At 40.5% G+C, this 22,630-nt stretch overlaps 4 protein-coding genes across 7 annotated transcripts in view; 1 reads left to right on the forward strand and 3 right to left on the reverse strand.

The window, feature by feature from the left end:
* Positions 1 to 27: 27 nt before the first annotated feature.
* Positions 28 to 1,424, reverse strand: LOC143146157 (uncharacterized). The gene is made up of 3 exons (XM_076310170.1): positions 1,035 to 1,424; positions 617 to 711; positions 28 to 343 (listed from the first exon to the last, which is right to left on the reverse strand). The coding sequence occupies exons 1-3, from the start codon at positions 1,326 to 1,328 to the stop codon at positions 28 to 30; spliced, it is 705 nt and encodes a 234-aa protein (XP_076166285.1). The 5' UTR covers positions 1,329 to 1,424.
* On the reverse strand, positions 1,341 to 14,586 carry LOC143146158 (uncharacterized). Its single transcript, XM_076310171.1, has 7 exons — positions 14,420 to 14,586; positions 12,589 to 12,623; positions 6,339 to 6,669; positions 4,838 to 5,071; positions 4,391 to 4,626; positions 4,112 to 4,321; positions 1,341 to 1,585 (listed from the first exon to the last, which is right to left on the reverse strand). The coding sequence occupies exons 1-7, from the start codon at positions 14,584 to 14,586 to the stop codon at positions 1,341 to 1,343; spliced, it is 1,458 nt and encodes a 485-aa protein (XP_076166286.1).
* LOC143145897 (uncharacterized) lies at positions 11,874 to 17,694 on the reverse strand. 4 transcript variants are annotated; one of them, XM_076309689.1, is made up of 5 exons: positions 17,560 to 17,641; positions 17,077 to 17,214; positions 16,735 to 16,837; positions 16,406 to 16,603; positions 11,874 to 16,327 (listed from the first exon to the last, which is right to left on the reverse strand). In XM_076309689.1, the coding sequence occupies exons 2-5, from the start codon at positions 17,118 to 17,120 to the stop codon at positions 14,669 to 14,671; spliced, it is 2,004 nt and encodes a 667-aa protein (XP_076165804.1). In that variant the 5' UTR covers positions 17,121 to 17,214; positions 17,560 to 17,641; the 3' UTR covers positions 11,874 to 14,668. The 4 variants fall into 4 exon arrangements, with proteins under 4 accessions (XP_076165804.1, XP_076165805.1, XP_076165806.1 ...); XM_076309690.1 differs by lacking the exon at positions 17,077 to 17,214 and having other exon boundaries at positions 17,560 to 17,694; XM_076309691.1 differs by lacking the exon at positions 17,077 to 17,214 and having other exon boundaries at positions 17,524 to 17,648.
* A 367-nt stretch (positions 17,695 to 18,061) lies between these two features.
* Positions 18,062 to 22,630, forward strand: part of LOC143145927 (uncharacterized) — a 36,426-nt gene continuing 31,857 nt past the window's right edge. Inside the window, exons 1-2 of the mRNA XM_076309775.1 lie at positions 18,062 to 18,143; positions 18,246 to 18,344. The gene's annotated coding sequence lies outside the window, so the exon portion shown is untranslated. The remainder of the gene's footprint in view (positions 18,144 to 18,245; positions 18,345 to 22,630) is intronic.

Consider the following 22,630-nt stretch of genomic DNA (forward strand, 5'->3'; position numbering starts at 1 on the left):
TGATTTCTATTTTTTTTCTTCCTTTCTTTAACGCGTCTCTTCGTTGCAATTACGTTTCTTGGATATCGTGTGCTCCTCGTGAGTGCTCGGTCTGATTTTTGCGGCTCCAAGAATCGCGCGCGGCCGATCGGAATACATGTTCGCTGGCGACGAGTCCACCGCCGTGGAAGAGGAATTTGAATCGTCTTCTGCGCTGCCTTTATTTTTAGAGAAAACGCGTTTCGACGACGACATCCATTTCATTTTTTTCCTGTAACGTTTATCTGGTCGCTTTGTTTCCCGCGAGGGTCGCGCCTCCCAGTTCGAGGGGGATGTGCTCGAATCCCGTCTCTCCGTATCCGTACTGAATTGAGAACGATAACGATTGTTTGTATTATCATTCTAATTGTTTTCAAGGGTACGTTAAGCGCCAACCGGAGTATTAACGGAAATTATCTTATCCGTGGACCGAACGCAACGAGTTGAAGACCACTCGCCCAATGATCCGGCGCCGCTTATCGTACCCGTCGCATTGAATATTCGATTTTAATTGAAATTGCTCAACTGATTTATGAAGCTCGATATCTATTTTCGCTGCGAACAATATATATTTATGTATGAACGTCGATCGCTTTACCTTGTACCATCCAACGATACGCTGGTGGATTCGTTGGCGAAGGCCGCAGGAAGATGATACAAACGACACGCTCCACATAAAAGTTTGCGCATAATCTGTAAAGATAGACAAGATTGTACGAGCTGTTTTATCGAGACTGTATAAATAAAAGAAACTACGAGACAGTTTAACGACGGTTAAAATAGGTTCACGAGCATGGATTCATCTTTCACGTTCCTCCTCGGATTATAAGGAGCCGTCCCTAGAGGTCTCCTACTTTGGAAAACACTGGATCAAGGTATGTTGATGCAAGGAGTGAAAGAACGAGCGAGAATGAGTGTGAGCAGTCAATTTCTCGACTCCAAATTGCCCCTTGACATTTTCGGACATTTTTGCGCATGTGGGAAGTCTAAGACGATTAGGACTCTCCGTATCGTACCTTGGTGAGTAAGTAGGCTAAGAAAACTTGAATGATCACCAACGTGCTCGTCATAACGTAGCCCACGATGACGATCCTCAGGAGGATAGGACTGACGACTTCTGCGCAGCCGTTCGTGTTTATGGTTCGAACATCTTCGTCCAGGATCTCCATGTGCTCGCAAGGTAACATAGCACGTAAATTGCAACAACTGAACGGAACACCGCGGTCCCTGTACCTCTCGTCGGATATCCGGTCTTGGAGGGCCATTTCATCCCGGGACGCGTAATCCACTCCCTGACCAAGGAACACCATTTCGTGACGTTTTTATAATACGAGCATTTCACGTTTTTTCACACTTTTATACCGTGCTGCGGGGTTACCCTTCTTGATTCGTGGATTCACCTGCCAGTCAAAGAGGAACCAATCTACGTAGGAGGTATGGCCGCAGCATTGAAATATAAATTGTATCTCGTCGATCGCAGATTTGTACGAGGCCGCGGTCGCGTACAAGCGCATCGAGCTGTTGAAAATGTCGATCAGCGTGTCCTGCCTGACGCTTATGTGATATCCTATCGAGGCTAAAGTGGCCGCATTCATTATCGCGCAGATCGCTAGTATTATTAGCATGCATCTTAGTACGCGTTTAGTTTCCGCGCAGCAACGTGGCACCTTCCGTCTGGAGAAAAAAGATTGGTCGCGGTTATACGCACTTTCACTGACACGGGACGACGTTAGTGTGAACGTGTCCGAGAACAAGACGGTTCGGATAACAAGGACGCAACGATTCGATGATGTTTCATCTCTGAATTGATACGTCGAGGTGACAGTGGATTAAATATTTTTTGAATTAATGTCTACCCGATATCGTATATCGATCTATCGTTACCGATCTAGGGATCAACGAAGACGACAGACAGGCCTTACGTGCTCAGTAAGGTGTTCGTATAGATAGTAGAAATTCGAAATACCGATTGACACGAATCTATGAATACTTACGCGCGTATACTACGTTCAGTTATCAGGGCAGTCGGCAAACCCAAGCTGACGTTTACTAAAGTAAATACAACGGGTCGTAGGCCACCTGCGAATCGAATGATTTGCCATTCGGCGAATATTTCTAGGATCAACATGAAGAAGCGTTTAGCTTCGAAGATGGCCAAGGTGACTGCAACACCGTAACCGAATCTCACTTCCCATCCACAATTGCACGGGTGTCTTGCATTCTTTTTAAATTCCACGTTGCTCCTCTGACTGCTCTCGTTGCTCGACATTCAACAATAATTGCCGCTTTCTGAGATTATGTGCTAGGCTCTCCGTTTACCTGAAAATATCTTCTAAGCAGTTCCAATTTAATTTGTCCTACTTGATCTTATTAATTGCGTTTTTCTTTATTCGATATGAAGGATTGTTCGAAGAAAAATATTCGTAATTAAATTCCCCAACGATGTAACATCGTTACAAGATCGATGGATAATTTATACGAAGCGATTAATCTCCAAAGAGGTTAAAAACGGTACGAGAAAATTATGCTCCCACGGTTGTCAAATTTCGATGATCGATGTATCGATAGAGGTATATTTCTAAGTTGTTCACGTTTTTTGCGTAGAAAATTTTCTTTCGCGCCCCCTCCGATTTGAAAAACACTGCTGGCCGCAACATGTTGTATCTTTCGGAGTAACGATATAAAGTCGCTCGGATTGGCGATTCTCCAATCGTTTTTCGTCGGTGTAAACATAACCTCTTCGTGAAGTTTGTTGCTTCGAGGTAAAGAAAGTATTCCACGATTCGAACTGCATTGTTTACTCCTCGATTTAGCGAACGACGAAGAATCGTGTGACCGTCACGGACGCATAACGTCGTCGTTCCATCGTCGTGACTGTACATTGAGAATAATTTGGACCGGAAGTCCGAACCGAAGGAAAAACATGTTTTCCCGAGGCTGAGCCGCAATTAGTTGATTCGCGACCGCAATTGAAGTACGCTATTTCGTAGCGAGTTCATAACCAGAGAAAAAAAAAAAAAAGAAAAAGAAGAAGAGAAAAAAAAATTTAACGATCCCAACTGCGACATTTGAGCGCTAATCGCGCTGCAAGAGGTTTTTGTGCCGCGTGCCGCATTTGTTTCGTTGTCGCCGTGTTTATCGCGATGTCAAAGTGTGTAGAACGTATCTAAGATTAATTGATACTCTGTGCTCAATGTTCTACTGCGCCGATTTGACTCATTTCAGATGCGCTGACCCGAGATTCGATTAACGACGATCTTTTAATTAAACGCTCACATTTGCCTCGCAGCGCTACGTTGGCTCGGGAGTAATGTTGAACCGACGCCGACGTGTCCCGTTTGAAGAATGTCGGCGAAAAGATTTCAAGGCCAGCTTTGTGATCTTCGTCGAAGCATTTTTGCAGTTTCGCTGTTGATGGAACACTCACCAGACGCCATGACGCGAGAGTACAAGTCAGCCTCTTCTAAAATTACGAAACCGCGGAGGGGTTTAGGCAGTTTTAAGGATTTTTCTTGAAAACTAACACGAGAACGGTGCAACGGTTCGATGGGACATTGTCTTTGTTCCGAAACTAATTTCACACGTAAACAATAATCGATAATTTAATATCGTGAAAATATAAGGTACATGACACTAGTAATTGAGCATTGAGTCACCCGAGCATTGAATCACGAAACACACGTTGATCGTCAGTTAGAAAAATATATTACGACGCAGCCTTAAAAACTAGCTTCCACGCGTTGGTAAGTTCATTCTCTCCGCAGGTACTTAAAGATTTAAATGTAACAGGTATTGCGTTTATCCTTATCATCTAAATTGAGCTTTGTCGTTGCATAAGAATACCAAGTAAAATAAAAAAAATTGTCGAATCCTTCCCTCATCGATTTCCCACGTCATTAATGTTACGTGTGTTGCAAAGTACACAGTACTCGTTCGAACACACTGTCCGTGTCCCACGTCATATGTTTGCGCAAATACTTTACGTTCGATTGTATGCGCTTTGCAATGAATGAAGTACCGTAACAAATTTACGATGAAGTAACTGCTACGAAACACGTACGTGTGTGCTTCCGAGTTCACATGACACGATAACTGTATATGTTCACGTAAGAATTCTTTATGCCGAAATTCCAAAACGCCAAGAACGGCAGGTTCTCCGTCAAGTACATTGCCAACCGCATTTGTCCGTTAAAGTACGCTCTGAAAAGCCACGACCACCAATACGCGGGCGGTAGCAAGTATTTGTGGATCAGTAGCTGAAGATTATAAATGAATTTGCTGTACAACGGCATGTCCGATGTGTCTGAAAATATTCTTTCGTTTAGACATTGTACGTATTAAAATTGCAACAGTTTCGTAACGAGACACGTACCTGTGTTCAACGAATGATTATTATTCGTGGCGGTCGAAGACGCCAACGTGAGGGTGAACGCGATGAAGGCGCTCGGGTCCATGTATGGATTCATCGGCCACAGAGACTTTATCAAATGGTGTCCCATTTTATCGAAATCTTTGTTGTCGTTGACGAGCGCCGGTAGGAAAACTTCGTCGAGAAGTCGTCTGCAAAGAGCACGCGTCTCTTCGACACTTCCATTGCAGATGTTGTACCTGTACAAAGTACGAATCGTTACAAACGTTGGGATCAACGTTAATGTAAAAAGTACTTTCCCCGTGAAAAAAATTTCCACGAAATTTTTTCACAGTTAATTTCCTTAAGAGTTGAGAAACCGATGTGTCCGGGGCACGAGGGTTTCTCGTTGCTCCGTTGACTTAATTTGCGTCGCAACGGAGAACGAAATTAGCTTTACGGGATACGAACTTGTCTTCCATTCCCAGCATGCTGCCGACGACGCGCCAGAAATGAATCAGCCCCTCGAGTTCGTCGGAACTGTTATTCACCCCGAGGTAGTCGCCACCGAGAAGGGTGAACCCTATGAATCCGAACTGAGTCAACGCCATATCCAGCTGCGAGATGCGATTGAGACCCGCTTCGGAGCTTCTGCGAAACGCCACGCAGTGCTTTTTACGCACGATTCTCAGGGAGTCGAAAAACCTGCAAGAAACGTCACCCTCACAGAAATTCTTTGTTGGAAACCGAACATAAGATTCACGATCGATTTATACCGTGACGCGAATTGAATTCCTTCGACGCACCAGACGCGATCTGCTTCCCTTCCCCTTACTCTTCCCATGCTCGTACGTCCGATGGAATTTTCAATACCAATCGATTAAACAATTTCCAACGAGCATTTGTCCATACTTATCGACAACAAACGAGAAATATTTTCCAACAAAGGTGTGATATTTTAATGGGCTACTGTCTGTATTCATAACTGCCTGGTTCTCAAGTTGTCACAGTTCGGGACCGAGCCTGTGACAGCCTGAAAAACAGCTCTATGATTGCTCTAGGTAATTGCCACTGGTTGAGACAAAAATGTGAGTTTTGCAAAAATAAATTTAGGAAACGATTAGTCGCAATTTTGAAGGGACATGTTTAGTGTTAGAAATACATTTTTCATAATACTATTTAAACATTTTTTACTAAAAATGGTAATCTACACGAAATTAGTATAATTTGTTTACACTGTAGTAACGATTTGACAAGATTTCCGCGAACTGCAGAATTACCGGTTTTCCCAGACTTGGGTTATTGTTTATTCGGACGTATCTCTAGTACGGTGGAATAAATCGATGAAAACATCGGATCTGCACGCGCCCGGCGATTCCTCGAATGCCAATGAACGACGAGACTTCATCGATTCTCCTCGTCCGTGTATTTTTGTCACACCAGGACATTTCTCGTTTGAAAATCTAGAGTCACTTTCGGCGCATTCCTACGCCCATATAACTTTCTCTCCGGTGGGATCGAAATAGCCAATATCGAAATTATTTCAGACATCGTAAATCCGGCAACAAGAAATGATTGGCAGGTCTCGAAAATGGTGTTTCTATTAATAGCAGCAAGCAATAAGAATAGAATCTATTTAAAGGAAATTCTATTCCGAACGTATATCACGTTTCTGAGTCAGAAATCGACTTAAATATACAGGGTACGAAGAGAACTTCTTCTATTTTCGTTTGCCTAGAAGCTGTGCTTTGTCGGCCCTGGATTCTGAACGAACGTATTAACGCCTAATATTTACACGTTAATAATTTTAACATACGTCGTGATATACAGTCGAGGGAACAGCTGGAAAACACTTAAATTACAGACGTTTGGTTAATGAAAATATGCTTCGTCGATTTAAACGTGTACGAGGCCGGTACAACTTGAGGAAGAAACGAGTCACGCGATATAATTTCTGCTCGTTTACACTTACTCTTTCTGTATAGCAGGTGTCTTGCTGTACCAAACCCAAGTGTGCAGAATCGTAGACACGTATCGACGAAACGCAACGCACATGGTACCACTCTGTCTGGTGAACGATAAAACATCCTTGATCGACGGTATAGCGAACAAACATAACAATCCGCATAACTTGGCGATCATCATAGTGAAAACGTTATTGTTGAACATCCGTTGACCGAAAAGAAATTTCTTCTCGTCGAAGAAGGACGGTAATTCCGGCTGCAACCACTCGAAGTCCATAAAAGTGTTTCCACCATCCTTGAGAAGCGTTTGTAGCCTCGCCTCCACAACATCTAGAAAGAGTAAACACGTACAAGACATGTACCGTTGAATTGTACCACGTGCAAGTCGCTGTTTTCTCCGAAGGACCGAAACAAAATGTTTCTCTTCGACAAACCGGATTCTTTCGATCGGTGTGTATACAGTGCAACCCGAAAAACAGGTGCCAGCGTTTTGGCGTTTCGTTCGCGGATATTCGAATCGCTTCAACTCTACAGAAGATGCGTTCCTTATCGGAAACGATACACATCGTAGCTGGTGAAAAATACAGACGTGATTAGGGGACAAGGTACAGACCACCTGGAACTCACGAGACTCGATACAGACAATTTGGGACTCGTAAGACTCGACAAAGATGACCTCAAACTCGTGAAGTCGCGTACAGGTGACTTTTGAGCAGGGTTGGGACTATTTGTTGAATTTCTCTGTATTCGAATATTCGGCAAATGTAATTCGAATACATGAATATTTATTTTTGAGCCATCTCTAGGCTCTATTCATCCATTGTGGCGACCATGAACCTTTCGTAAAACGAAGTAGTGTCCAGCTATCTGCCCTGAAAATATATTTCAAAATTCGTTCATCGAGACCTCTAGGACCCCTCGGAACCCACAATTCGAACCTTGCGAGATCGTCTATATTTAGCCCCATGGGAATCGCCTGCATTTGGGTCCCACAGGTCTGTATCGGGTTCCGTAGGTTTGGTTACCTCTGGATCGAGTCTTGCAAGTTAGGGATCGTTAGTATCGGGTCCTACGGTTACGCGTTCCACCTGCCATCCTATAGACGAGAGCACTTGGATCGTGCATACAGATTCATTCTTTCCATCGAATCTGTCACATTCGCACCATGGACCTTTCTTTACAGTAATTAGTACAATTACGAATTGTATCGTTCGATGTCTCGCGTATTGTTCCACAGAAGTCGTTATGATACGTGGAATTTATGAAACAAGCTCGTACACATGGCACGTACAACGTGTGGGTGATCTTGCGATTTGATACGACGAAATTCATTTGGTATTCAGAACCATCGAAAGTGGATACATCTGTGCAGTGGACGCGACAGGAATATGGGAATCAACAGATGCCCGTAACAAGACACGATCGGACGCATTGTGTCCAAACGTGTTAGATGCACTACCGGTACGATGAAAAATAGATTAAAGGTTGATTTCACGTAACCATTGTTCGTAATGCAGCTATTAAAAGTGGTTACGAGCCATCGAAGGATTCGTCCTTCGCTAGTTGCGTTCGAATTAGTTTGTCTCGAGGTGTTAAGATCGTGCTGTCAATTGAAAATTAAATAAAAAAATGTTAATTACTCTTCACGAATCGAATACACTGAATACTGATTTATCAAAGGTCGATCCATAGGGAATAATTCTGTGGAAAATTCGGGGAAAAAAGTTTTATTTTGAAGAAATATTTTTAAAAAATATTCTATTTTTATCGCACATTTTAACAAACTCTATTGTATTTCGTGCGTCGTGCGATCCTATCGAATGATAATATTTCTTTTACCGAGATTTACGGTTGAAATTTGCCAAAAAAAAAAGGAAGCAGTGACCAAAACTGGTTCAAATCATTGATTTTCTGCGCACGTGTGCTAGAAAGTTAAATCATCGGGATTATGTCACCGAGTTTGTTGCGTAAAAATTGAAGCTGCTTTCACCTAGCTACATACGTTTCGATCCCTCCGTTCAATTTTTCTCTGTGCTAATAACCTGCAACGATTGGCGATCATCGTTGGTTCTATCTCCTTTTCGACACTGCGCACGCCGCTGCACTCGAAGCTAGAACAGCGTGGAAAGTGAGTCGAGGCCACGCGTTTCTATTCGCACTTTCATTAGACACTGCACGGTTAGAACCTATGAGCAATCCGTTGAGAAACGCGAAACGAGATGCTAAGTAACGCACGATAATAATTATTATATACCGAAAGTACCGTTAAAATGAACCCGAATTGGATTGCACTGATAAAAACCGATACTTACATTCCATTCGGTTACGACTGTAATACGGTATTGTTAAATTAATCAATTATTAAATTGTTACACATCCACTGCAAAAAATTAATTGAAATCTTTTAATAATTCAGAAAATGTATTAAATGTTTGGATGAAAGATAAGGTACCGTATTCAATCCTTTAATTAAAACTTTTACCGAGTATCCAATTTGCATAAACATGTCGAAACTTTTAATATACCGGTAAGATTACGAAGGCTGTTGATTTCTAAGCGTTGTGGAATTATAAAGAAGAATCTCTGAGCATCGTGAAACCTTCCGGTGAACATGCTCCATAGTATTAGAAGGAGCACCGAAGCATTACAAAATGTTCACTATTGTATCCGTGCACCTACCTGGCTCGGATTCAAGTATATATAAAATCATCGTTTACTCAAATCGAACGAATACGATACAAAAACATGATCGTACTGCTCGAGACACGCTGAGAGAAAAGACTTGTTTCAGAAGTAGACATCCGGGTCGGACACTCTCTTTCACTTGTTAAATCCTTGAAATAATGTCAGAACTTCAAGGATGAAAAAATTCTCTATGTATTTTAAACGAGAGATCGCTTAAAATATTCAAGGCATTTTATACGATAAATGTTTGATCCCTCCTTCAGGTACTTTTTTTAGGCTACAAGAAATGATTTTAATTTGTCTAGGTATGTTCAGTGCCATTGTTTAAATTTTTCTTATTTAAATTCACTACTGAAAAGTGAGGAAGCGACTGTTCGAACAGATTAAAGTTAACGGTGAGTAATAGTATTCGATTTAAAATTTTGAACAATATTCCGATATTAAATGCACCAAATTTCTTTCATCCTCAACGTCCGATCAGTTTCCCTAGATTTTGTGCAGCGTATAATTCCAAACGTCTCAAGATCTCGTAACTGCTTCTTTTTCAAGTTTGCCACGAACTGCACAAATCCGTTTCTTACGAACAAAACAGTCACGGTGATTTCGGTTCGTTGAGAAAAACGATAACTGGTTCACTGAACTGGTAAAATACTATGGTAAAATGGACACTGACCTGTCAAATACGCGTCCTCTTCCTCATAGTTCTTAACGCGCTCGATTCTCTCCATTTTCGCACAAAAAATCCACAGTTCGGTTTCTACTATGAACGTGCATCTGCCATCGAGTGCACTATACCAACAACTGACGTCGCTTCGCTGTGAAAGCTACGTTGCTAAAGGAATTGCTAAGCTCATCAGACATCGTTACCAGGCAATTGGGAAAATTAACTTACCCCTGTTTTAACGTTATTTTCTACAAGTTTAAAGTCTAATATGCCGACCCCGTTATCTCCAAGTTTACCAGTGACGCATGGTACAAGGGAAGGAAAGAAACTGGTTTCTATCGTACATCTTTGGAGAAAGGTGAGTCTCCTACCTTTCGCTTACTCCTTCCTCCTTCTTGCAACTAACGTGCGTGTGAAACGGTTCACATAGAGCACTCATTAGACCTTGGCAACAAAATTTGCACCAGATACAGGAATTCTTGGCTTTGGATTATTTTCGCGCCTTTTTGTGTAGATTTTGTGCATCGTGTTTTCAATTTAAAAAAAGAAAGTCATTTTCATTAATTATAGTATTCTTCGAAAGTAATTTCTCATCATTTTGTCGCAAGTATACTGGAGAATCTTGGGATACTTAAAATATTTCACGTCTACGCGTATTTGCATTATCTGGTTTGGAACATTTCGAGTAAACATTCACTCTCGCTTCGTCTATAAGACACCGGTATCGTCTCAATTACTACACAATGGATAAAAAAATATTAATACGTATTGTGCAATGAACTCCAACATTGAAAAGTTCAAAGTGTCCATTTTACAACAAAGTGTTACTAAAGAGTCAATTAGGAGAAGGTTGAACACATTGTGTAAATGAATAATGTAACACATCTTATGAGCAGATGATATTGACAGATATACTTCGTGCGACTTTCGTTAATAATAGCCCACGGGAAAATACCTGTCACGAGAAATCGAATTCTCTTTACGCATACGTACAATTTTCTTCGTCAGTATTTACACAAAAATGCAATCTGAACTTGTTTAATAAACATCGAGAAGTTTTAAGAGGTTTTCTAAGACCGTGCAGATCGGTTGATATCTTTTCGGTGCTGATTGTATTTACCGATAGAGCGAGAAAGCCCCACCGTTTGACAACGCGCTGTCGAATTTTGCTCGTAAATACTGCGATTACCGATAGAGTGCAACAGCTTCATCGTTTTGTCGGCGAAAACGCGTGTCAAATAAACGCGGTGACCGTTGGGTTTCATACGAGCTGAAAGCGAAAGTTTCTTGTCTGTCCTCTTGCTTTTCGCGCTAAGGTCGTACCGATATCCTTGTCTTTACGGTGCCAGTACATTGGTGAAAGTAGCTACCAAATTTGCGACATCGTCGGTTGTGTTAGTTCGCCGTACACGTGTTGCATGTACTTTTAACCGACAATGAATGAAAGTATCCAATCCATTTTGCGTTACATCGTGTGATGTTACAGTGTTAGTCAACGTCACCGATACATGTATTCTATAAATAATAATCGAATAAGTTCTTTATTGAGTGAATTATGATTGCCGAGAAAGTTGAAACAACGATGCAAAACTAGTGGTAATTGAAAAAATACTGACGCATTGCAAATAGGTTTCTTGGTTTCATAAATGGACCGTTCCACGAAATCTTTCGTCTTCTATCTTTGTAATAACTTCGCGATTAATCGATTCGCTAGCGTTAAATAATAGTTAATTATAGTGAAAATATAAATACGTATAATATATATAGAAATTACAAGAAACAAGGAAATGTTTGTAATAATTTGAAGTAGGTTACATATTCACTGTATCGCTCGTGGTAACACAATCAAACATCCTTTCGAAGATTCGAATCAAAATATTCATCCATTAAATTCATTTTTAGATTGTACTTCGTAAGTGAAAGAAAGGATATACTATAAGTTTGTTAAAGTTTACAGATTTACAATTCTTATCAGTCGTTACAAAATAATTTCCTCTTATACAGGTGCAAATAACAGAAACATCTTTCAGATTTAAATCGTAATGGCTTAGAAGAAATCGGTATGTTAGTGACACGTGATGATCGCCTACCTATAGTATGTACGTTTGCAGTACACGCTGAGCGTGTTCAGTGAACATTCGTAAACATTCTTTGATCATCGTGTATAATTATAAAAAAATAAAGAACAATTAGACAAGCTTTGAAAAAACCATGTATTATAGAATAATAATAGATTACATTGTTCGTGGTAATAATGATATAATAAACCAGAATATACCTGACAATAATAAGAATCTAAAATAACGCGAATACTGAATACATATTATTAACAATAATGAGAGGAGGGACTTTGGGGATGTGTTGGTAAAGGAAGGGGCCAAGCCGCTCAGAACTGCGTTTCAAATAAAAGAAAATAAGAGGAATAGAATATTCGATAAAATTAATAAGATCCCAGGATCGATAACCTAACATTTTCGACTTGTTTTGTCGCTTGAGCATTTAAAAGAGAATCGACTAAACAGCCCGAGACATGAAACGATTTCAGTCACGTATACAAATCCGCTCCTCTTTGAAGATACATACTCTATTATACACAAAAAAATATCGCTTTTGAATCGATAGAACAAGGTAGAGGAAAAGAAATAAAACGAAATACAATTAGGAATGATAATTGGCTGCATGATTAAGACTTACTGCTAAACTAATTACGGTAAATAGAGAATTTGTTCGTGTCTTCTCCGATTAAGCATGATGAAAGTAATGCTTTGTTAAGTTCTGCCGTATATATGTATATATAAGAAATAAACAAGGGAAAAGCTTGTTATGTGTAATACGTACATACATATAAGTGCGGCGTATAACCGCAAAAGGTGAAAACGTTTCATTACCATATTATTGTTTGTCAGTATGTAATAATTTTTGCGAATGACCGTGTCTTTCTTTCCTTTTTTTCCACGCAGTGTCGAAGAGCAAAAGAGCAAGGGAGAGTAAACAAAAAAAAAGATAGTATACAATTTCTTTTTCCACCCGAGAGCCAGCTCGTTTTGGGAATTATTCGTTACTTCCAGACATCTGGAAATCATTTGATCGCACCCTGATCTTGCGGATTGGTCCTTTCCCACCGGCGCCAAGTATTGATAATAACTAATTTATTCACGAGCTGAGATCTTAATCTTACTAACGAAAGCACCTCGAATACATTAAACAAGAAATAAAAATGCCAATAGTGTCTTAAAAATCGGGAGAACAGAAATGGGTATTGAGGTTATAATTGGCTCAGTTGCATGGACAGATCACACTGACATTTGTATTGTTTGCTTTTCTTTTTTTGTATCTTTTTTTAATTGTTTTAAATTATTTATCGACTGCAAATGATTCACGGAGGTATATTGTTTTAAAATAGTAAAGCATGCAATTCACGACGCAAGAACGCACGATACGACATCGGTTTAACAATGCCAAATGAATCGATAGGACGATGTCGTTTTTTATGGGCAGCGATGCTTTGTATTTCATTTAGAATGCAAAACGGCACGTCGAATTTACAGAGGCCTCGCGGTAATTAGATACAATTAATGCACCGAAGTGATATTCGTGCACGATACGAACTAAGCCAAGGTGATTAATTGACTGTTACAATCTCTATTATCCTAGACCAATGACAAAATGAACTATTTTATTTTTTGTTTTTGTGAATCATCAAAAGCCTCTTAGGCAAGCTGTAAGCTACGGCGGAACAGCACGCGTGATTCAATAAGAAAAAGCTGGTCAATCAATAAATTGTTTGTATAACGATTTCCCAGTCATCATGATTCGTTTGTTTTGTTGTTGTGTTTTGTTTGCAGCTAACAAACTATGGCATACATTAGAATGCGGCGATAAAATCGACGAGTGTACCGAGTGGACAAACTTGTCTTTGTTTTTGTTAGTCTTAAAATGGATATTCGAGGTCCCCTTTTACGCGTGAGATCTTACACAAGTATGGAAAATAAAGAAGACGAAAATGTTCTCGTACGGAAGCACTGACGCGAAGACGAGGACTCGAGTACGATTCTTAAAAGCTACACTGAAAATCTAATACGTACTATGATTCACAGTACTCTATAATTTGCGCCACTCGGTATAATTCCAATATGTAATTCCTTTGTTTTGTAGGAAGGTAAGTACGCGATGATCAGCCGTTATTTCATCGTGAAACTGTCTTCTCGGGTTAGTCTATATATCTGGGAACGATTCGGTATTTTGTGTGACTACGTACGTTACTTGAATTCAAGACATAATAATTGGTTTTCCTTTTCCAGCAACATCTAATTAAATCCAACATCGTGAGTTGCAATTTATTTTCGTGCATCCAGCATAAGAACGTTGGTAGTGTCCTAGAGTCTCGTTTGAACAGCGTATCACTATTGTGTAGTTAATATCAGTTCATTTCAGTCAAAGATTATCGATATGCATCACTGGAAGCAAGAATCGCTTGATTGACGGACCTCGGCGAGTAAATATGCATATTTGTCCAGTCGCCTTAGCTTGTAACTGTGTACAAAGACAATTATCACGACAAACACCCTTTTCCACTTATTTAGGGTCTAATGACAATTACACTGCTGAAAAATCCAGTCATAAGATCTTAATAGTGTTAATGTCTTTCATCAGAAGCTTTCTTTATATCGGTCATCCGTGAACACAGAGAAAATAGATATTATCACTTCTATCAATGCTTAAATTATTGGGTTTTATTACTTGAATAAACTCTCACTATGATCCGTCTTGTCAAAATTATGTGAAGGAAGACGAATGGATACGTCGGAAAAGTAAACGGCGGTTAACAAAAGCACGTCTTGATATTTTGGTACAATTATTTTCAGATGTATTGTGGTTTCGAGTCCCCCTCTTAGCGTCTGCATCATCCTGACTTCTTTATTGATTAACGTCCTATCTATTTACACTGAATGCATTGCTCCTTAGCTTTAAGCTGGTACTTTGTACCAGCTATAAACTAGGCGCTTCTTTGCAGTCTTGAATAGATATCTGAGCTAATTCGCTCATTACCTCTTCCTGAGTAATTGAGTCCGATTTCTTTAATATCGTGTACCCCTGTTGCGGTTCTTCGTTCTCGCCGTTCGTTTTAACATTACCCTTAGTCTGTCCATTCGTTTTCCGTTTACCCGACGTTTCTTCACCAGACATACCAGGATGAATTTTGAAGACGCTTTTGATAATGCTATTGACCGTTGTTTGAGAACGTTTCGGACTATCGTTTTTCTGATCGGAAACAAATCTGATACGAATTGTTCCATTACTCTCCGTATTCTCTTTATGCTTGTTCCCTTTCATTACAATAGCCTTTGACTTTGGATACTTTTGTTCGGACGAATGTTTACCATTTAGAACATCCGTGTGTTTCGTTTCTTGTAACTTCTCCTCCGAAGGAGGTACATCTTCGACAGAATTCGGTACATTTCGTCCAATGCTTGTCAATGCAGAATCTAGAATACGAGTATCGTTTGGTTTTCTAGACGAGTCAAGTATATCACCATCAGAATCATTATTTTTTTTAACTTCTTCGTCCAAATCCGTGACTTGCACGTTTTTCGTCTCTTCAACGGAACCTTTCTCCGTAGGTACTTTATCTGTAAACGCATGATGATTCACGTCTTGTCGATTATTCAATGGTAATTCTCGTTGAAGAACCTTAACCGGACTTTTCGGTTTTGTGCTGTTATCGGATGTATCTTTATTTTGACAATTTGTACAGGAAGATTGTTTGGAATGAGTTGGTGAATTTACTTGTCTCTTACTCGCGTTGTTCTTTGGAACGAAAGCCATATGTGATCTATCTAATCTCTGTAGATCTCTGTTAATCGACGGAGTCGTTTGAATGTTAAGTGACGACACTGATTCATATTGTAGAACCGGCTGTACACACGCCCTGCGCATCTCAGAATTCAATACATTATCTACTCGTTCTTGATAAAAGAAATGCGGCTGGAAAGGCGTTGCTAAATTCGTATTTCTAATCGGATTGATGTTCGCATTTGTAGGCGGACCGTAATTAAGACTGGGGTTAGGATGTATATACGAATCTACAGAACTATACAGAGTGTCCATTCGTCTGGGTAATAGTAAGTGGCATTCCCTAGCTGGATATGCAGGGCAGTTTTGTTGAGGGATATTCTGTACTATGTTTTCTCTACCACAGTCTCTATCATTATAGCGATCTTGCGTAATCCGAGGAACGTTTCCATGATATTGTTGTGACACTATTTGCCCAGACTGGTACATCTGATCATTTTGAGGAATTATAGGAGTCTGAGATTGATGACCATAACTTTCAAAATGCATACCTTCGTTACTTATTGCCCTACCATATGCTATACTTGTATGATATTGTGGAGGTTGCGACGAATATTCTTGTTGATGATCTTGAAGTTGAGAATATTGGGGAACAGGTGGCTGAGCATCGATCCAAGTTTCTTGTTGCGGAGGAAGTTGATCCAAATCTTGCCTCGCTTGTACCGCATTCCAAATATCTTTTAGTTCACCAGTTATATCTCTGTCCTTTAATATCGTGTACTGTCGCGTGAAGAACATGCCTGTATTTACTGTTTCCACAAAGTCTAGTAAAAGCTCTATTAAATAGGAACGCTTCTGTAGCAAAAATAGAGTCATACAGAAAATTAGTTTTCGCAATTACTTGTACGTATTACAATTCTGTATTAAAAGTACCTCTGGATTTGTAGCATTTTTTCCATTAATTTGAAGATATTCTGGACTAGTCATTACTGCAAATACAATAGCTTCTGCGTTTGTACGCGGTGGCCGTACCCTCATTCCTCCATAAAATGGTACAGGTAACGAAGGCTTCAAAGGCATTGTTATCTTTTCCCAAGATAAAACATTTACGTAACACGGGAGTGTGGAACCCTAAAATAACAAAGTATCTAATTTTGAGCTCCGACTCCGATCAAAGTGTCTTAAGAAAATATATAATCGCTCACAGTATTTAAAGTAAAAATGTTCATTTTTCATTTATCATTTGTATAATATAAGCATACCTGTATAAAGTCTTGTATGCACATATGCGGTTGAGGAGGATTTTTGAAAAGACGTGCGCCATTGCGCTTAATTCTTGTTGCGCCACCTTCAGTCATTTCGTAACTGAAAATAAATTTATATTAAGACTTTGTATCGCGTATTAGCACTAAAGTTTTGTGCACGCGAATGGAACAAACTGTACATATATCGATACTTTTTACATATAATTTGTACTCGAATCGATCTAACAATTATACAAAAATAACATTCAACAATGGTAATATTATTCGATCACTATTACTTAAAAATTTTGTATTTAATTGAATCTACTTCGTTATGTTATCGCGAACGATAAACCTTACCTCAAAAAAAAAAAAACCCCGAATAGCGCGTTCGTAAGTCTCATTAAGATGCAGAACGAAATTATCAGTTACAGAATATCAGTAGTTGTGTAGTAACCATTACGATACGACCGTAAATAGGAGCAATAGAAGGGGCGGCTGAAAATTCGTAACAAATGTGTCGGAGAAAATGCGTTAAATCGCATACTAGCATTCTTTAAACTTATTGGTGTATTTGAGAAATGGAAAAAAAGGAAATTTTCAAATCAGGTGCATCGCGTATAAATTTGTTAAAGAAAATTGAGTGTAGGAACCGAACAATTTTTACAATATTCCGGACGCATTAGAGCCCTCTTCCTGCACAACCATCGTAGATTGTCAATATAACCTGAAAATTCTCCAAGTTTACGCACCAAATACTCCAACGAATACAAACGAAAGGGTTATTTACATGACGCAATACCTTACCGAGGCAGTATGCAATCCTCTATTACGTAAACTCACCCCGCGGTGCTGTTTCACGCGTAAAAACACTCAAACAAGCAGGGACACGACACGATACATTATCGGGCAGCTTCAGTGGAAAAGATCCATCGCTCCTTTTGTTTATTATTTTTCCGGAGTCTGCGCGATTAAATTGACCACGGGCGCTGTATTACCTTACGTGTACGTATAACGAACTAAACCGTTCAAGATGGCCGAAAACGGAAATCATGCTTGATGCATTAGTGTGAAGTGGACTGAAAATTCCCTAGATAAAAATCTTCATCCTTGCGTATATAATATTATTTATAATCAAAAACTAAAAGGAAATCATATTTTTTTACAACATGGCAAACCTGAATCGTGTTACAATTATCAATGTAGTACGTACGATAAAATAAAAAAAAATCGAACAAATACTGATCGATACATGTGTTAAGTAACAATCGAATCGAATCGATTGTAGAATTGGCGGGTTGTGGCTGTGAATGTGCAACGTGGAATTTAGTTTTCAAATAACATCCTTTGAGGAAGACAATGAAAATGATTATTGAATCGATTATACAGAATAATGTGTTATACGTTAACGTTACAGGAGAATTTACGTAAGAAAAGAATAATTCGTTCAAATGATATTTCATCGATTAATAGTAATTTTTTTTACATTTAGTTAGCATCTCTGCATATTATTCTTTCTTTAATTTCAGCAGTAACACTGCGGAATTATCATAGAAGTCATCGTGCAGATATATACACATACATACTACATTCCAAGATCTGCTCTTCAATCAATACGAATCATTAAGGTACGATGGCCATTTTTACATTTCTTCAAGACGTTTTCATTTCACTTATGGGTTATGTTTTTACAATCGACACTTTACTCCGATATTTATAACACGTTATTATTTTTACGAACTTTACGTTGAAATGATATTCGCCAATTGCATTTATATTTCAAACGTTTTTACCGTGGCACGATAATGTATAAGCTTGCAGTTTAAACACTGCTTTAAAAAGTAAAAAGTATAGGTACCATTAGACATATAACGTTTCAAGTTATATATATTATCACGTTTTATGTTTTTATACACCTGTTGGAAAATCATATTTTCGTTTCATAGTTCAGCAGAACGAAAATTAAACTTTTACGAAAAGTTAACTCCCGGAATGTTAACTAATAATAATAATAATAATAATAAATTCATCTCCGTGAAAATACATTAACAATGCACATAATTAACGAACAATTCGTCATCGGTTCTCCGTAATCTATTCGATGCCATCGACACGGTTCGTGTCATTATCGTTATCGAGTATTCCATACTCAAATATTCGTGCCTATCATTTATACCTATACATTTTTACGCACTTTTCGCAGATAACAATCGTTCGGATTAATTCGTGACCTTTAGGTTAGTTTTATCGGAATAATATAGGGATCTACACCGGCAGAGAGAGTGTTCTATTATTCGTACCGAGATGTCTCCCTATTAGCGCGGTTAATGGTGGTTTCATTGTATACATCGTCTCGGCGCGTAAAGAATTTCGTTAAGAAGCTGACGAGCCAAGGTTCCGTAATCGACCACGCGATTTGAAAGCGCGTTCTCCCTATCATTATATCGAATTAGTCCGAGCAATTAGCGGAATAATAATCAGGAGGCCGGTTTCGAATAAGTTATCGTTAGTTTATTCGCCGAAGACGATCTTTTCGATCGTTAGTGGCGCCACTTGTGCACGGTGTACCACCGTGTACGTGGCATATCGGAAGAGCATCGATGGGGCTCCGCTGGATCCACCGTATCATTATGACGCCTCGCAGGCAACTATCGATCCCGATCGATGATATTAATAGTCGCTAACTACAGTCTTCCACGCCGCTCGCGTTCTACAGCGTGTTTCATGCGCCTGGCCGGAACCGTTTTTTCATCCTGGGTGCGCGCCGCCGGTGCATCACGAGACCACAGAATCGCTGTTCGCGTTTCTCGCTATTCGTCCGCGATAATCGCGCCATAAATAAATTTGCTAACAATAAAAGAACGAGAGACACACACACACAGAGAGAGAGAGAGAGAGAGAGGGGTGAAAAACTTTCCGAGCTTCCGTAATAAATTACAGGTCTCGCGGGACGCAAACTGCTGCCAATTACGATCGTAGAAATTTAAACTCGTTGCTTGGTTATGCGACATGCATTTCGCTTCTATTTTTTCCTATCAATGCCATCGATTACTTCACTCGTTGCTTCCTCGCTATCACTTTATTACATTTTTCAATTATTGGTCGACGATCGTTCAGAAAGGACTCGTTACACGATCGATGAAAGCGGCGCGTTTCGTACTGGAAACGAACCGAACGATCGCGTTATCGGAACACGCGTCGCTAGCGGAACGCGTTTCTCCGAACGTGACATTGTTTCCAGTTCTTCGAAACAGGTCGTTGGGGAGTTCGTTAGGAAGAAGTAACAAGAAAATATCGGGAACGGACCAATTACCGGTTACCTTTTCATATTCTCAAGGTCATTTGCTCGTTATCGATCGTAACACGTATCCGTAACGACTCGGTGAAGCATTACTCGAAACCGATCGTACTCGCGCGAGACGTGCCCCTCGACCCGAGCGCGCCGCGAACGAAATCCGCCTCGTTTCCTCTCTGTCGCGCAGAAGATTGAAGTCGCGGCGCGAGAAAGCGTTAACAGGCGGAAGACGTGCGAACGTAACGCGAAGTCGCGATAGGGGCCGCGATTCGACGGAACGATCGGTGCCCCGTAAGGAGTCTGTAATGCGAAATAATGGGTATCCACCCACTCGATGAAAATTACACGAGACGTGGCTCTCGATCCGCCGACTCCTCCCCACCCCTCTTCCACCCCCTCGCTACCCCTCCTCCTCTGTTTGCCGGTCGAGCCGAGAGCCACGTACGCACGCTGGAAAATAAAAGGAGAAACCGATCCCGGCGCGCGTACGGAACCGCTCGCCGCTCGACGTTCGGGGATAATTGTTTAGCAGGCGCGAACACCGTAATTAAAACCGAAGACGATGCTGATCCGAGATATCGGGCCGCGTACGTCTATCGCGCGAGATGACGCGGGCCCGTTACAGGTGGCGTTTCGCGCGCGCACCTAACACCGTGAATGAAACGAACGTGTATCGCGGACGCGAGGTTTTATACATGAAATTTTACTCGGTCTCGTTCTTGTCTCTGTTTCGGTCGATGTAGAGAGTAAAAAACACTATCTCGTTCTTGTCTCTGTTTCGATTTCGATGCAAAGAGTAAAAAACACCGTCTTGTTCTTGTCTCTGTCTCTATTTCGATGTAAAGAATAAAAAACACCGTCTCGTTCTTGTCTCTGTTTTGGTTTCGATGCAAAGAGTAAAAAACACCGTCTTGTCCTTGTCTCTGTTTCTATTTCGATGTAAAGAATAAAAAACACCATCTCGTTCTTGTCTCTGTTTTGGTTTCGATGTAAAGAGTAAAAAACACCATCTTCTTCTTGTCCCAGTTTCGATGTAAAGAACAAAAAACACCATCTTGTTCTTGTCTCTGTTTTGGTATCGATGTAAAGAGTAAAAAACACCATCTTGTTCTTGTCTCTATTTTGGTCGATGTAAAAAGTAGAAAACACCATCTTGTTCTTCTTTCTTTTTCGATTTCGATGTGAAGAGTAAAAACACCATTTTGTTCTTGTCCCTGTTTCGATTTCGATGTAAAGAACAAAAAACACCATCTCGTTCTTGTTTCTGTTTCGGTCGATGCAAAGAATAAAAAACACCATCTTGTTCTTGTTTCTGTTTCTATTTCGATGCAAAGAGTAAAAACACCATCTCGTTCTTGTCTCTGTTTCGATTTCGATGCAAAGAGTAAAAAATACCATCTCATTCTTCTTTCTGTTTCGATTTCGATGCAAAGAATAAAAAACACCATTTCGTTCTTATCTCATCTCATTCGTATCTCTGTTTCTATTTCGATGCGAAGAATAAAAAACACCATCTCGTTCTTATCTCTGTTTCGACGAGAGGGAAAATATCGTGATAGATTCACGACGAAAAGAATTCGAAAAAACGAAAGCTCTCGACCGTAAGAAATTCGAGGGAGGTGAAACCCCGGCTCGCACCAGGTGCATCGGAAATCGAGCACGACGGCCCCGCTGGCGCTCTCTCGTCTGGTCGTTTAAACGAGCCGTGGCTGGGAATCACCTTATGAAAATTAATTGACATATCGATCGGTGTCGGTGCTCGCGCGCGCGCAGAGTTATCGTCGAGGCTTCGTCACTGTTGTCCCTGGAACTCCACTTTTCTTCGATATAATTTTCCGTTTTTTTTCAAGTAACATCGATCTGAACCGACCCTTTGAAACATTTCTCGTATCGAATTTGAATTTCCATTCTTCGTCGTTTCCGTATCTTCCAATCCGTTATTCGATGGTTCGTATCACTCGAGTATTAAACAGCGAGCGAAGGAATACGTAAGTGTTCTCTGTTTCTTCGTTCGAAGGGAAGAAAAATTGACGAAAAACCATGTGAAAGGGAACGACACGCGTGATCGCGAGAACGTTGCGCGGTATTGATACGGTAACGATGCAGTCCCGAGAGACGGTTCGTCGCGGTGATACGTAACGCGACCTTTAATCGCCGTATGAAATGAAACGGAACGAGCATCGATGTAACGCGACGTTATGTTTCCGCGACACGAGGTAGACCGATTGCCATAAAAGTCGAAGCCAACCGTTGTAATTAATTCACACCTACGGACGGTATAAAGCGAATCTTTGGTATCGGCGGTACGCGGCGTTACGATGGCGATGGCGATGGCGTTGAGCGCGACGAGTGAAATTCACCGAACCAGCGCGAACGATAATAAAAATCGTGCGCGAGCACGAGCGCGAGCACGAGCGCGAACGCTCACCGCGTCCCACACTCGATCTCGTTCGCATTGTTTATCGCGTTTCGTGCCGCCGCGCCACGGACGAATATGTCGGGCATGCTCGGCCACGATTAGGAAGGATGACACGGATAATATAATAACGAAAAAAAGCGACGTAGATATAAAAATAAATAGCCACGGAGGGAACGGAGAGAACCCGACGTGCCACACGC

This window comes from Ptiloglossa arizonensis, chromosome 4 (genome assembly GCF_051014685.1).
Source record: "Ptiloglossa arizonensis isolate GNS036 chromosome 4, iyPtiAriz1_principal, whole genome shotgun sequence".
Lineage (NCBI taxonomy): Eukaryota > Metazoa > Arthropoda > Insecta > Hymenoptera > Colletidae > Ptiloglossa > Ptiloglossa arizonensis.